This window comes from Phasianus colchicus, chromosome 20 (genome assembly GCF_987193195.1).
Source record: "Phasianus colchicus chromosome 20, bPhaCol1.hap1.1, whole genome shotgun sequence".
Taxonomy (NCBI): domain Eukaryota; kingdom Metazoa; phylum Chordata; class Aves; order Galliformes; family Phasianidae; genus Phasianus; species Phasianus colchicus.
In genome coordinates, this window is record NC_143455.1 from 11014697 (window position 1) to 11030737 (window position 16041).

A 16041-nucleotide genomic window follows, 5' to 3' on the forward strand; every position below is an offset into this window, starting at 1 on the left:
GCTGGTTTAAGCTACAAGTCTTCCTTGCGTTCTGCTGGCAGCAGCCCATCATTAAACAAAATGAGTGGAAGAACTTGCTGGTTTCAATGTGCCCCCCTATCTAAATATCCAAAATCAGGCTAGCACCAGTCACAGACTGATAGATGACAGTTATATACCCAGAGGCTCTAGCTAGTATAAATCCTATTTACAGGAAGTGCTTAAAAAAAGAAAAGAAATTAAAACTTGGTATGAAGCTTGCTGGTGAAAGTGCTGTGGACACCTCTCCACCTCTCTGTAGAGGGGTTAATCTGTCACTTCACTATAATAATATTTCTGGGCAGCATCCGTCATCTTCCAGTCAGCAGCCCGGAACTCAATGATCTCCAGCAGCAGGAGCTGCGACAGGGAGCTGAGCCCCTCCTGTAAAAGGAAGCCATCTCGAAGGAGTGAGAAAAGCTCATCCATCCGCTGGGAGTTCATCTTCTCTAGCTGTTCGCCAATGCGGTGGAGCTGTAGAACCAAGCAGTCCACCTTCAGAAAGAAGAGAAGGAGGTGGTTGAGTACAAAGGAATTGAGAACTCTGGCATATCAGTGGAGGTCCCATCAGTCACTTCTGGATCAACTCATACTGCTCCTTCTGCTCTGAATTTTGAAGAGGTGACAGTTCTGTTCCCTCAAGTTGCTGTGATTCAGGAGGCTGAATGGAAAGTGCTGGGAAAACGCATCCTGAACTCCCCTACCTTGTGAGCAAAATTGCCAGAAAAATGAACCATTAACAGACGAAACAGTTTTACCTTTCTGCAGGATGCCCACAACAAGTTGGCAAGACTGAAGGCAGAAGCTGGAGTAAGAACAGAGGGAAATAGGTGGAACATGTTCTAAAAATCCTAGAAAGTTAGGAGATTTACAGGAAACGGGCACTGACTGAATCTCTGGATAGGAGGGGTAAGTCAATGAATCACAGGGGTGGGAGATTTGTGCTGAGATGAGGAAAAAAAAAACAACGAAAGGCTCCATCCAAGGGCTTATGCACTTTACAGTAATCCACGGGCAGCTCAAACATGCCCTGAGCATGTTTCTGCACCTTTATATGCTGACCAGACACACATAAAGCTGCAATTCCAGAAGAGCCTGGAGCCTGCTGGCATTTGGCACAGCATCAGCTCTGCAAGCCCAGACAGATGAGTAGCAGCTACACAAAGCATTGTGCATGTCACTGAGACCTGCAGGACACACACAAACACTCTGTAGGCATGCAGCCACTGCAGTGTCTGCCATCACCTCCCATGGCTACAGTGCCCCAGTAGATCAGTGTGACAGCTACTTTTCCAGATGTCCAGCAACTAGAGTTGCCAGAAAAGCAGCTGCTTTCTGTGAAAATAGGAGAGAGTAGTTACATTTTTCTTGTATGACGGGAGATGAACTTGCAGAATGCTAGACATTCCTTATCTCAAGGATTGGCTGTGCTGCTGGGTCTCTGCAGCAGTCTTCAGCCAGTAATGACATAGGCAACAGGGAAAAAAAAGCTATGCAAGGGAAGGATGTATAGCATGGGCAAGGGAGTCACAATTAGCACCTCTATCCTGCTTCCTTCTGGAGTGCAAGCCCTCCTGTCCAGTAGGTTTCCTTCCAGCACATGATGGGGAGGAAGGCTCCTGCCTGGCCGTAAAGCTCTCTTCACCCCCCAGGGCTGTGCTTTTTGCTTGTCCTTGACTGAACAAAGGGCACATGACCAACCCTCCTCACCTCTTCTTCCTTCTGTAGGCTATCATGCTGTGCTAGTCGGAACAGACAGTCGTAAACAGGGTTCACCAAAGCCATCATGGGCATGTTGTTCACCTGTAAGGAGGCAGGAGCTATTGTCAGCTTGGTGGCAGAAGGGGAAGAGCCTTCAGCTATTTTAAATAATTCTTCTCTTGCTGCATTTCAAAGAAGGGAGAAAACTGTGCTGCCAAATGCAGCAATGGTGTTATTTACAGAGAAAACCAGACTTTTGACTCTCCAACAGCCACAGAAACTCAACAAGTGATGAGGAAACATCTATTTTTAAATGTAAACTGATAATCATGGGAAATACACTTCTTGTATCGGCATTCTTCCTGCCTGCAGGAACTGCATCACTTTTACATCCACACCAAGCAGGCATCTAAATACACACACTGCAGCAAAGGCTTGCAGACATTCCATTAGTATGTGGGTTAGAAATTATTTGAGCACCTAAGTGACTAAACAAAATGCAGTTACCCTCGGACTTAACAGCAACTGGTTTGACCTAGGATATTCAGAACAGGTTAAATCAGGGGATTTCAAACACCAGGTACGAAACACAGTAGCTCAGACTTTGTGACTGTCCTCAAAGCCATCTCTGCCTCTTCAAGGCTGATTACTTGCTCGTATGTAGCAATAACCTGGGAGCATCCTCATTCTGAGAACTGGCTTTGGTCCCACTCTGCTGAGCTGTGGCCCTGGGGTGTTGTAACACACATTCAAAACTTCTGCCCTGAACCGGGGGCCCTTCTGGTACCCTTCAGCATCACCCAGGTACTCCTGCTCTGGCTCCTTACCTTCAGGTAGTCAAAGATGTTGCAGATGAATGTGACGTAGCAGATCCATGCCTGCAGTGACCGGTTGCGCAAATCCTCTCTGTCCTTGTACTCCTGCTGCAGCCGGTTCAGCAGGCTCCTCCGGAAGATGCTCTGGCCGACCTGTTTGCTCTCTGCCTAAGACCCCACAAAAGCAGGATGGAGGGATGAAACTGGAGCAGAGAGGGGCAGGGAGGATTGGGATTTGGATGTTGCAGAACCATCCTGATACCCTCCTGTGATGCACATAGGAAGGCTGCAGCTGTCTGCACCCGCCAGCTGCACATCTGTATCCTGCCAGTGCAGGGGCCAAGTGGAAGAAGAGAGATGCTAGCTGGAGAGTCAGAGTGCAGGCTAGAAGTAGTCCCGGCCTAGCATAGGTTAGCAGCATTTTCCTGTCCAGACACAAATATCTCTTACCTGGATGATGGTGTAGCAGATGCGCCCTGCCTCCTTGCTGAACACACAGTCTTTGAGGGACTGGTCAACTATAACATTGGCCACTTTGTCCAGGTCCACATTGCTGGGGTCTGTAGAGAGGAGAAATACTGTCTGGATCCAATATTTCTTGTGCCCTGCTTGCTCCAAGATATCTGGGAAGCAACCAAGGTTGGCATGGAGTACCGTACAACCATGTCATATGGTACAAAAACTCATGCTCACTCCCAGAGTCCCTCTTGCAAACCAGCTGCTTTGGGCATACCACGTCCAACAACTGCACTTTCTTTCCAGGCTGGATACACAACCATAAAGATGGAAAAGTGATGGAGAAGAGCATGGTAATGAAGGGAGGCAAGAAGTTGATCTGTATCTGAAGTCCCAGCACTGCTTTGAAGTTTGGCTAGTGGCAGACAGGCAAGCGAATTCCCACTGGGCTTTGAATAGAGACATGACCTGTGAGCAGGAGATACCAGGGGACAGGGTGCAGAAACTGGGCACAGGGAGAAGAGCGAAGGGCAAGATCTGAAGAGAGGTGCTGAGTGAGAACAGGAGAAGAAGGCACTGATGAGAGAAAAGCACTATGATGAGCATGGTCCTCTGAGAATCTGGAACAGCTAGCTGCACGATTCAACAGTAAGGTAGAGGTGGGGGAGAAGAGGCAGGGGACGAAGATCCTCCTGGAGGGATTCAGTTCTGTATCAACAGCATTTACAAAACAGCTTTTCTAGGCTTAGCAATTGGTGACAGCAGAAGGGGCCCAAGTATCTAGCTACACCAGTGAGCCAAGCTGAGTGTGGCAGAAAAGCTAGAAAAAGCCTGCTGACCTTTGAGTGCTGTTTTCAGCAGCTTCTGAGTTTCAATGTCAAATGACTGTATTTTATACTCTTCTTTGCCTGTTTCCCCCATGACTGGCTTCCTCCAACAGCAAGAATCAGGGGAACAGATGTGCTAGCAGCAGCCCCTGTGAAAAGAGCAAACAGGACTTAGTTGGCCAGAGAGCCCAGACCTCCACCTAGCCATGTGGCAAATCCCATCCAGTCCTGGAGCCCAGACTTCTACCTTGACAGCCCTCCAGATAGTAAGAAATATCCTGTTAATACAGCATCCAGCTCCAGCCCTAAGTCTGGGCAAAGACCAACTCCCATGTTTTTTTAAGCCTTGCTTCCTACTAGTCTATGACAAGGAACTTTTGGGCTGCATCTTACATTCTTCTGATGTGAAAATCAGTCAATTGATTTGCAGGTTTAAGCAGGACAGCACACCAAATCAATCTCCCCAAAATAACCGTCTTCATCCAGAAGGCATCCCTATGGTTACACCATGGAGAAGTACGTATGCAGGAGCACTCCATGCAGCCACTCTCTTGTGGCTTTGAAACAGTAATTCAGATTATTTCACACAAAGCCTGGGAAGATTCAAAACACCTAAGCAATCCAATCCATACTCTCCTCCTGCAACAGATCCAGGTCCCTTCAACTCCCAAAACACAGCAGAACACAGGAAAATGTTCAGCCAAATTCCAGCACGGCTTCTATCTCACCCTTTTGCAGCTCTCTGCAGTATTGAAGTATCCCTAGATTAATTTTTTGCTGGTTTGTGAGACAGCAAAGATGGCAAGAGGGTACACACAGCACAGAGGAAAGGTTTCCTCTGACACACACAAGACAATCTGCTGGATGAAAAATGCCAGGCTGCCGGACCTGCAGCACAAACAGGGAGAAGGCAATTCAACAAATTAGTTTTGCCAGCTCTTTGAAATTCCTCATCTGTTACTCACTGCTCTGTGCAAAAGGTCCCTGCCACAATTAAAGCTGAAGAACTCTTTGCCCTTTAGGGGCACATCGACGGATCACAAACAGCCTGACCCGCGGATGCTCTCCTTCCCACGAAGCTATGGCACAACACATTAACAACCGGCCGCAGACGGCAAAGCTTGCTGGCACAGAAGAGGCCCAGGTCTGCCCTCCTTGCTGCCTTTCAGGGAGGCCCAGGGCAGACCCCGCCCCATGGGGGCTGCCTCAAACCAACAGCACTCACAGCTCTCCTCTGCATACATCACTTACCTCCAGACTGCATTAAAGTTTCCTTCACAGGTGGATTCACAAGCGGCTGGGCACCCCTACGCCGTGTCCAGCAGGAAGACTCTTTCCAATCTAAGCTGCCCCTTTTTGCACAGCTCTCTGTGTTGCTGCACTCAAACCGCTCTTCACGGCAGCCTGAGCTCAGCGGCAGGCCCGCGTCCTGCTGACAGCAGCGCGTGGCAAAAACGCAGCCAAAGCGTGGCAGGGCGGCGAGGCAGCACAAATCCGAGCTGTCTGGCAGCGTCTGTGCCGTCACCGCCCACCGCCTCCCCGGGAGCGTCCACGGGATCCCCGGGGACCCGAACGGCCACTTCGTGCAGTGCCAGGTAACCCTGCCCAGAGCAACCGAAAGGCGCGAGCATAAAAGCGGCGTGAGATCGTGCCGCTCGGGCTGCCTGCCTCTAGGCGCTGAGTGAGCCCGGCACAGTCATCTCCCAACATCCTACCGAAACCACCCCGTGATAAGCCATCTCGGTGCAATCTGGAGAGGGACGTGGTTGGGATGAGCACTCCCGATCTTCCGGGGACCGGCACGCTGCCGGGCGTGAACCAGCACAGGGACGGGCAGAAGAGCAGCGAGCCTCCTTTCCCACCACTGAGCATCACCCGCGGCCGTCCGAGGGCGCCCAGCGTCACCCAGTCCCCACACCTCCTAGTCGCCGGACTCCCAACCCTCACTCAGGCCCAGCGGCCCCGGGGACAGAACGGGGTTGGACGGTCCCGGGGAGCCCCTGCAGGGCGGGGGGGGGACCGGGCGCGGCCGCACCGACCTGCCGGGCCGCCCCTGCTCCTCCAGCCTCCGAGGCTGCGCAGGGCGGACCGCGGAACGCAGCGCCATCACCGCGCCGCCCCGGACACGCCGCGCCGACGCCGCCCCGGGTTTCCTCTTAGGTCATTTCCTCGGCCGACACGGGGAAGGGCGGGAGAGGGCAGGGCGAGGGCCGGGCCGGGCGAGCGGCTGCAGCGCCACAGCCGGCAGCGCAGGGCCGCGGCGGGGCGGGGTCGGCACCGCTCCTCCCCGGGAAGCCCCCGAGCGCTGCCACCGCCCCCGAGATTCCCCCACCCCCTCGCGGGGCTGCGAGGGCCGCGCTTACCTCGGTCCCGCCGCGTCTCGCCGAGCTGCGGTGAGATTCGTGCTTATTCCCCGTTCAGGGTGGGCTACAGCAGAGCGGCTCCGAGCCCCTGCTGCGGTGCTGCTTGCTGCCGAGTATAAAAATTAGTGTGAAAATTCATGGAAAAGGAGATTAAACACCTCACGCTTTTCAAGCGCTTGCTGAATGCAGTGTAACTCATACTTCACGTTTTTTCTCACAGGTCGGGAAGAACACTTAGGGCTTGAAGCTACTGCAGCTTTTACTGGACAGCAGTGCAGCCAGAACGCTGGAAATGGAGAACAGCCACAGGAAATGCAGAATGAGCAGTTTGTAACATTTTCTGCAGCACTGTGTGGCCTGGCTGAATAGAAAGCCTGAAATCCTTCACCGTGGATTTGTGGCTCAAGACAAAGCCGTGGCTGCGACTGTTCTGTGCAGATCCCAACGATACTCAATGCAGAGAGGATGGCACAGCTCTGCCTGCTGAAGCTCCCAGGGAGCAGCTCCTGCCCCAGCAGTCCTGCAGGGTCCAACTGCACATACTGACTAGAAGGGAAGGAATGAGAAACTGCAGCCGACAGGAGCACAACAAAGTATTTAATGTCTTGTCTTTATAAAGGTAGCTGCATGCTTTAAGCACTTTGTGCTCAGATGCTTTCAGATGACAGCAGTTGCAAAAGATCTGCTCAGACAACAGAGGATTATTGTTCTGCATCACAATAACAGTTTAAATGCAAATTAAAAACAATCAATTCCAGAACCAACTGTAAAACATTCATTTATTTTTAAAGATGATGCTGCTGGATGAGCATCCATACAACCATCTAGGAGCTCAAAGAGACAGTCAGTGCTAAAGGAAACAGTGCATTCATCACAGAATTTGTGCATGAGGGTTCTCCCATCTCAGGCAGGTATAGTGGACTCCCATTACCACAGTGTGATTTGTGCAATCGCACAATCATAGAATGGCCTGGGTTGAAAAGGACCACAACGATCATCCTGTTTCAACTGCCCTGCCACAGGCAGGGTCACCAACCACCAGACCAGGCTACCAAGAACCACATCCAGCCTAGATGTAATGCTCTGCCTAAGTACTTTTGGACATCAGCACAATAAAAGGCACTGGAGGAAAACAAATGTAATAGCCGAGCAGCTTGAGAGGTGAATTTCAGGCAACACAAATCCCTACTGACAGGGTTATGTCAGTGAATCCCAGCTATCCCAACATTTGGACTCTGGTGGTCTCACAGCAAGTCACCACCACAGGGTTCACTTGGATCTGCACTGAACTGCAAAGCTTCTAAGAGAAAATCTGTTCTATTGTACAGAAGAACCAGGGGACTAAGCTATCTCCTGTCTCCCACTCTTCCAGTTCTAGAAATTTTGTTTCGAATGGTGTTTGTGGCTTTTGCTAGGGCAGCGTCAGAAAGAAGAGCTACTGCCCTGTTCTTTGCATTACACCACTCTCACTCCCTAAAGCAACACTGCCGCTATAGTGGTTCCCCAACAGCAACTCCCAGTCTGCCAAGTGCACATCCCAAACTCCTCATGGACAGATGCTGCTGACCAAAGCAATGCTTAGGTGCAACTTCCAATATTCTACAGTTGAGGTTGTCACCTCTTTCTCCTCCACTCACTGAAAGATCAGCTGCCTTAATGAGCCTCTAACATTTATGCCTAACGGCCTCCATAACGGATCTATAAAACAGGTCGCATGCCAAAGCTCTGCCCAAGGAGAGCCTCTTACAGAGCCCAGGCTGGACTGGCGTAACTTAAACACTGACACCTGCTGGAAGCAAGTCATGCATTGTGGAGGAAATCTATCCCAGGGAGAAGAGGCTGCCTTATACTCTCCATCGCTGCCCCTTCCATGGAGCAGGCAAGCAGTACACACCCTAAAGCAGTTTGCCTGAATGACCTCAAGCCTCACAGCACACTCAAGGGACGTAATCTTAACAGTTCTGTGCTCTTTATTCTTTGCCCCTGTGACAACCAAAGAAAATCATCCTCTGTTCCAGAGCTTACATTTCTCACTGCTGAGTTACTACCCAGTTTACCTCTATTGTGTGCAGCTGAACATCACTCTTTCACAGAAAACAAGAGTCTTGTAATGTTTAAATAGGACATATGGCTCCAGATTTTCTATGGGGGTATGGAGGTCTAAGTCAGCATGGAGACTGCTATAGTCAGTCCTGTCCTTGCTACAGCGTTCCTCTCTACCAGTAGCCAAAAAACAGTAACAACCCCAACCTGTTTATGCCTGTTTTGAAATAAAGTATTTCCCTGCCTCAGAAGGATCTCACGAGGCTCAGTTCACTACTGGTTTTGATGTACTCCAAGTCATTATGGTCTTCCAAGAATAACAGATAAACAATAAACAAAGGCAAAATATTTTTAAGCACATTTTGAGGAGATCTCATTAGAGCCTATGTAACAAAGGAAAATGCCAGTGGGATTGAGGAACTCTGAGAAAACTTGTCAGTATTTTCATGCCCATTTTCTTAGTGCATGCATTTAAAACTCCCTGTCAGAGGCTCATATATCAGCCTCCTATCTGACAACGCACAGTGAATCAAATTTTAAATAGCTCTCAAAATCATCTGCAGTAAGAATTTCACTGGATATCTCATCCACCAGTGAAACAGCAGCTTTTTAAAAAGAGCCTCTCACGATAGCTCAGGATAAGTAACACTGATACGCAATCAGCATTGCTTGAGAAGCTCATGTCAGCAGAATGGAATTGGTCATGCTGGAATTTGACCAGACCATTTGGGATTAACACCCTGATTATTGTAAAAATGCCACAGGAAACTGTTATTAAAAAAAGACTCTAGTATAGTTTCCACTGGACTTTCCTTCACTGTTCCAACATAGTCTAATTTAAATCTACACAGCACTTATTCACTCACTGCAATGCAGCAGAGAAACAAAAAACTATGAAGTAAGAATTGGGCTTGTGCGTTGAAACTTCACAGAGTGGGATTCTTCTCCTTTGGGTTTATTTGTAAAAAGCACAACTGAGGCAATGCAAAATCTTGAGAGAAAAGACATTCCAGAAGAGAAATTGGCACTTAAGATACAATCAAGCTGACCAGAGTTAAAGGGAGAACAAGCTTGAGTTAGCATGATCCACTAAAAGATGCTGTGTTTACAACTTGCACAGCCAGTGAGCTGTAATCGAGAAAAAACAACCAGCAGCAAAGAAAACAAAAACCAAGCATCTGTGTATGCTGAAGTGGTTTTAACTGTCTTTTCAATCTGGTGCGGAGCTGCCTGTGCAACAGAGAAAAGAACAGGCTGCGAAGAGCAGGCTGTAAGGAAGAAAATAAAGTTGTGCAAATGCAGCGTTAAGCGGCGCTATGTTGGTGAGGCAACACCAGCTATCCAGGACCCGTCTGTGATCCAGGGCAAGCACAGGCATTGACCCAGTTTACCAAGTGTCTTGTCAGAGCACAGTCTCTGCCAGGTAGTTAGTTGTATGCTTGGTTCCCCTCCTCACTAAACGCATACTGATATCAGGGGAGACAGAACGAAGAATTGCTCTCTGTAACAGCTTCCAGTAAAGCAATTCAGTGCATGTAGCAGAACCGCAGTCACCTTCATCTCCTGCTTGGACACAGGACATCATTTCCCATGGGCTAGTGGAGTTCTGGGTGCTCTGACATTTCCAATATGATAAAGACAGAGCAAAGCCTTCAGTTTCCCTCCTGCAGGAGAACACTAGATAGACTAGGTAGACAAAACACATGCCCCTTTCAGCCTCCCTTCCTCTTAGAGCTGTCAGCACTCTTCAGGGCACACAGCAGGCTGCAGAACAGCTCATAAGTAAAGAAGATGAGACCAGTAGAGACAGCAGCCTTCAGCAAGCTGGGTGAAAGGCCCTTAAAGAATCCACCCGGGCCCTCCTCTCGCATGATCTGCCTTATGCAGTCCAGCAGACCCCTATATATCCGCACCTGGGAAAGAATGGCAACAAGGTTAAAAAAAGAAATCCAGGACAGCCTTCTTGGAAAAGCCCCAATCTTGGAAAGTCCCAGATTATAGCACAGAAAAACATAATCTAGACATGCAGGCTAGAGATGCTTTTCTTTTATTATAAATAACTGAAAGTTTCAGAGAATCAGTTTGTTAAGAGTGCTGGCAGAAGGAAAGTATATATTTTGCATCAGCAATGGCTTAAGTAGATTGTTTTAACTGAAGGTCCATAAAATCTTTATGCTACAATGGCATGCATTATTTATGGTGCGAGTTTGTGAAACACTTATTTCAGATTGTGCTGCTATTGGTTTCCATCTCCTTCACTCTCTAAGAAGGGACAACTTCTCAGTTCTCTGACAGAAGAAAAACACAGCTACAGCACTTAGAAGTCTATAAATTAGCTATCTGCATGTCATCATATCATACCACGAAGGTTTAACATTGTGACACATCAATGCTAAGAACAAACACTGTACCTCACTGGAAGAAAAGAAACGAGTGTAATAAGTTAGGATTTCAAGAGTTTCTTCAAATATAGACTGATTTGCTTTTCAGACACAGGGAATTTGAAGGAAAAAACAGGGAAAAACATAGATAGTTTCTTGAAAGATCTGTAGTTGATTTAAAGCATATTTCCAGGTGTGATGAGCAGTGATTAGGAATGCCAGAAGCATTTAATTTGCTTTGAATTTCAGGACATTCTGGTACATAAGATGTATGCGTTGTATACTTTGAATACTTTGTTCCCATTCCATGCAGCAAAACATTAATTTCAGAAAATGATCCTGAGAGACAGGTGATCCCAGCATAAAGCTAGCATAATTCTCGGTCAACTATTTGGTTCCAAATCACAAAAAGAGATGGCAAGTGGAAGAATAAAGGAAATTAAAACCCCTTTGTTTTTATAACTCATCCTCAGCTCCAAGACAGCCTAGCTGATGAAGATGGATGACAAGGCAGAACACAGGTATGCTGGACAATATAATAAAATAATCCAATTTATTCAAGCAGCTATTCCCAGTATTAAGTGAGAACAATGCTTAGCTCACAGAAGCTGGAAAGTTGCCAACCCATATACAAAGACAACAAGTACTTCTAATGAATCATCACTCCAGTGATGAATGGGCTCTGGACTGTCTTGATGTGAATCCAGATGTATGAAAAACAGAATTCAAACATTTCTTACCTGCCCAAAGGCTGCTCGGGCATGCTCAAAGCCACCCACTTGCAGTCGTTTTTTAATCAGGTCAAAAGGGTAAGTGAGGGTTTTACTGATGATTCCAGCACAGCTGCCACAAACAAGGTTTTTAACATTACCTGAGGAGCAGAAAGAGGAAAACACAGCAAAGAGGGAGAAAAGAGGATTAGCAGTGACCTCAGATTGAAAAGTTATTAAGAGTAAATTAAACCCGCTTTTTAAAAGAAGGAAGGCCAGAAAGACTTTGAAGTTACACCATCTTTTCTGCATAGTTTGGACCACTGAACCTCAATCTATATTATTCCACACTGGGCTCACAATGCCCACTGGAGCCAGAGCGTAACAGCTCACCTTGACTGATTACATTAATTTATGATTTTGACCTGCCAAGTGGCAATGCACAAATGAAACAGTCACCAGCTCAAGAAAAAGCACCTTGGGCTGCTGACACTTCACTCTCCCATCTAGTTACACTTCCTTCATGACCATTCAAAAACATGAGGTGCTTGAAAACTTCATTCCACATACGTCTGGAGTATCCCTGCATGGTTATGAATGAGATGGGGAATTTAGATGCTTTTAAGAGGTTGCATACCAAAAGTTGATAGGAATGAATACTGAGCTTATGTCAGTCCCCCAAAACAATATTTACCATCACTTTCTTTTAATATCACAGACTTAACTATCTTAAGTGCTTACCTCCTTCTTTTCCTTCATCTGGAATCATCCGTTCTGAAAACTGTTGCAGAATATTGTAGAACGAGAATTGGAAACCGGCGTATGGGAAGACAGCAATGATTGTAGGGGTCAGACCTCTATAGAAAGCCCGAGGCCCTTCTGTCTGGTACATGGTCACCACTGCATGGTGAAGGTTTTGATAGATCTAGACAGTACAGAAGACATTGACTTGCCAGTGAAAGAGGCTTAGAAACAGCAAAATCAAAGGTCAGGATTTCTAAGTAAAGAGTATAAGAATTTCCCTTTGCCTAAAATACAACTGACTGATTTTCAGCACAGAGCAATGAACAAAATGATTTCGTATATCTTCATGCAGTATTCTCAGCTAAATCCTTGTGGCTCTTATAAGTGAGCTGACAACTTAAACCTATGACTAATTGAGACTAATTGAATGAACAGATTGTTAGGTCTGCACTAGAGCCTGGGCTGACAATGAATCCCACATCCAAGCTGTGAGGGAAACAAATGAGGCACAGGGCTGAGTTGTGGATTGAGACCACTTGAAGCATTGATGTAATTATTTAATTTGCTATTTAACAGCTCTGCTTGCTCCTGCAAAAGAATTCAAATAATACATACTGTGATTCTACTGCAAGATAAAACAAAAACCAGAAATGGTTTCAATATAAATTCATATATGTCTAATTATTACAGACCTAATCAGCATGGAGATCGACTCTTGCATAAGTAAGATTAAGAAACACAGGTAAAAGGCATCAAGTATCATCTTCATCACCACTTAAACTTCACTCCATGTAAGCCGAAAGTTTCAAACACATAATGTACCACAGACTAAGAATTATTTTCTCTAACTGACCAATAGCCAAAATGAAAATTGAGTTATCCTTGTAAGGACAACTTTACCTTTCTGGATCACCCGTCAGAAGTCAAACAAAAACAGGATCAGCAAAACATAATTAAAAAAGCTACATCAACAGTATAGAGGATGCCCTGGCTGCAACACAAACATTGCCCAGTAACAGCAGCTGCTCCTTTATGCTGACCCACTGTTAGCACAGACTGTTTCAAACATCCTGTATTCGCAGAAATGAAATATTGCTGCTGCTATGGCTTATAATTCCAAACATCAAATCCTTAACCATACCTTAGGCTCACCCTGAGCAGCAAAACGAGTACGTAGTGTGTCAACAGGCTGAACTGCAACAGTGGCTGTGCAAGCTGATAGTCCACCACAGATGAAGTGCACAAAGGAATTGCGGGCATTGTATGAGGTGACGTTGTGCACCAGTTTGGTCAAGCTTTCAAATGCCATGAACTTGCAGAAACAAACATGCAGAGGTCAAGGAGTCATTTCTTATCACTGATGCAGATCTCCCACTCTTTCATTTTACTAAGAGCTCCACCCACAGCTTACAACCACCTCCTCTCTCTATCCTTCAAAAGCTCTTCAATTTGCAACCTACTGGAGCACATGCTCAAAGAATGCCTTGTAAAAATCACTGAGCAGCCTGAAGAATGCTTGGCGTATTGTGATCTCTGATATTTCCTGTACATTTTGCATTTAGAACTGCAAAAAACATATTTTAAGGCTCTGTATATATACTGAAAATTGTTTACTATGTTACATACGTGTTGCCCATTACTTTTTCAACCAGAGATCATGAAATATGTTGCTAACTTAGGAACTAGACACCAACTTTATTTAGCTACACATATTTGAGACTGGAGTTGCCTTGAATCAGTCCCATTAACTTGGACCTTTCTGCATCAGCTCATTCTATCATTCTGAAGAGAAAAAATGTCTATACAAACACTAGGCCCATTTAGTGTCATCTTACCTGAACAGCTCCATAGCCAACTGAAAGGAGCTGTGCAGGAACGTGACCCTTCCAGAAGGCTAGCATCCCCTCCTCCTGGAATATGCGCTGTGCAGCCTGCAAGATGCCGTGATATTTAGCCCCTGGAGTTTTGAAGGAGAGCCGCTCAATTTGAAGCTGGGGGAAAACAGAAAATATTTTCAATTCCACATCATGTTTCAACAAGGTTCAAGTGTCCCATGCAGAAATTCACAACCCCAATTGCAACCAAAGCTGAGTGAAGACATTCTGTGTTCCCTCAAAATCGCATGTAGAACTAACCGGGATACTTTCTATTAAGGACTCTAAAGAACAAGAACACGCATATCACATTAAAGTAGCCAATAAGGATAGAGAAGCTCAATTAAGCGAGATTGTTTAGAAAATGAGGGAAAGAGAACAAACTATGAAAAACACAAGATGCCATTCAAGCATACATGTTACACAAAGAGGAGTGCTGGCTTCAGGTTAGTCCTACTGCCTCGAATCGCGTGCAGCATCCACCAAGGCCGGCAGCAATTTATCACGCTCTGGCTGTGAGGTGACCCGCTCACCCAGGACAGCGAGCTCTGCTCTGTGACAGACGTGTCCCCGAGCAAGTCAGGTACCTGAAAGCGGATCTTGATGACGTCCAAAGGGCTGATCAGCACCCGAGTGACGAAGCCTGATGCTGACCCTGCTGCAGCTGCTTCCACCGTGGAGACGCACTTTGCCTCTGGGTCATAGCCGACCATGCCTGCCTGCTGTCACTGCAGCGTCAGTAGGAGCCCCGCTTTCCCGCGCCGGGGCCCTGTGGCCCCGAACCGCCACACCAAAACCACAGCTCACGCCAAGAGCCCCACACCCTCACCACCCTCCCATCCCTTCTTCAGGCCGGGGGCCCAGCGGACACCCCCTCGTCCCAAAACAGCCTCTCCTCGCTCCACGGGCCCTGTATCGTACGCCGGAGCAGCGCGGGACGTAGATCCGACCGCAGCCGTTGGCCGCAGGCGCGCCGGGCCCAGGCCGGCGTTGGCCGCCGTACTGCGCCTGCGCACCGCGGGGGCACGCTGGGAGTTGTAGTCCCACAGCGCCCCCAGCAGCAGCGCGCGCTTCGGTTCGAGAGCAAGGGCCGCGCAGAGCGGGCAGCACGAGAATGCGGCCGCGCAGGGGCCGCCATAAAGGTAGCTGGGATACCGGGCTTTTGTACTGACAGCGTTTTTGGCATCTGGGGCAGCCATGGTGGAAAATAACTCTTCCCTACGCACAATCACAGTAGCAACAAACATTTTTCTTTCCTCCTTAAATCAGATGGAAAGAAAGCTTTGCTCGACTTCTCACTAGAGGCCCGAAGTACGAGTAACAGTTTTGAGCCACAGATCCTGCTTCAGCATTGTAAAATAGAAGTGCCAAAGGTACAACCCATGCTGCACATTTATTTAAAGATTGACTTCAGTGGTACAAATAGGAAAATAATGGAGTCATTGGTACATCTTGACTACGTCTGCATTTGAGCATAAGTAAGAGGAATTGTTACAATACAGTTTAATCAGCAGATGTTTTCTATTTTAAAACCCAGTGCCTAGCTGAGAGGCACCATCTGAACGTAAGGCTGGGAGGAGATGCAGATTCAGAGTAGCAGCTGCTGAAAGGTAACTGAGCACCTCATTAGAACGATCACTTCCATTGCTTTAGGCAACAAGAGAAAAACAAAAGTGATCTGTAAGGCACTGACCAAGCAGAGCTAACCTTCGCGAGGCAGTCTGAGCTGTAGCTGCTATTCTTACAGAAGCTTGTCCTTCCCTCTGTCCTTCAGCGAGATGCTCCAGAAATAACTAGTATATCACTCTCCATTACTGCCTCCTTACTACATTAGTCAGCACCACAGGGACGCTCCACAAGTCTGGAAGAGCTAAAAAAAAAAAAAAAGGGAAGAAGTGTTTAAGTGCCACCCCAAATTCTGCTAACAGATTCACTGTTTTCCTACCTGACAGTGAACCAATAAATTCCTTTCCCCTTTTTCTTTACTATTTGCAATAGTGTAAATTACATGGATTGTGGCTGGCTTAGACTGAAAGAGAAATGAATTTTGCTAAGCATGCTGAGAACCAATCATGTTGCCAGTGAGTCTGAGCACCTACAGATTAGCTT

At 47.2% G+C, this 16041-nt stretch overlaps 2 protein-coding genes across 7 annotated transcripts; both read right to left on the minus strand.

The window, feature by feature from the left end:
• Positions 1-39: 39 nt before the first annotated feature.
• MIF4GD (MIF4G domain containing) lies at positions 40-6202 on the minus strand. 4 transcript variants are annotated; one of them, XM_090122212.1, is made up of 6 exons: positions 6181-6202; positions 3830-3966; positions 2985-3094; positions 2547-2702; positions 1729-1821; positions 40-513 (listed from the first exon to the last, which is right to left on the minus strand). In XM_090122212.1, the coding sequence occupies exons 2-6, from the start codon at positions 3909-3911 to the stop codon at positions 286-288; spliced, it is 669 nt and encodes a 222-aa protein (XP_089978338.1). In that variant the 5' UTR covers positions 3912-3966; positions 6181-6202; the 3' UTR covers positions 40-285. The 4 variants fall into 4 exon arrangements, with proteins under 4 accessions (XP_089978338.1, XP_031454486.1, XP_089978337.1 ...); XM_031598626.2 differs by lacking the exon at positions 6181-6202 and adding an exon at positions 5857-6011; XM_090122211.1 differs by lacking the exon at positions 6181-6202 and adding an exon at positions 5533-5836.
• A 1174-nt stretch (positions 6203-7376) lies between these two features.
• Positions 7377-14965, minus strand: SLC25A19 (solute carrier family 25 member 19). Of its 3 annotated transcripts, none has more exons than XM_031598623.2 (6): positions 14520-14952; positions 13894-14049; positions 13200-13370; positions 12056-12239; positions 11345-11475; positions 7377-10136 (listed from the first exon to the last, which is right to left on the minus strand). In XM_031598623.2, exons 1-6 carry the CDS (start codon positions 14643-14645, stop codon positions 9936-9938), a joined length of 969 nt encoding a protein of 322 aa, XP_031454483.2. In that variant the 5' UTR covers positions 14646-14952; the 3' UTR covers positions 7377-9935. The 3 variants fall into 3 exon arrangements, with proteins under 3 accessions (XP_031454483.2, XP_089978336.1, XP_031454484.2); XM_031598624.2 differs by lacking the exon at positions 7377-10136 and adding an exon at positions 10149-10511 and having other exon boundaries at positions 14520-14954; XM_090122210.1 differs by lacking the exon at positions 13200-13370 and having other exon boundaries at positions 14520-14965.
• Between the last annotated feature and the right edge of the window lie 1076 nt (positions 14966-16041).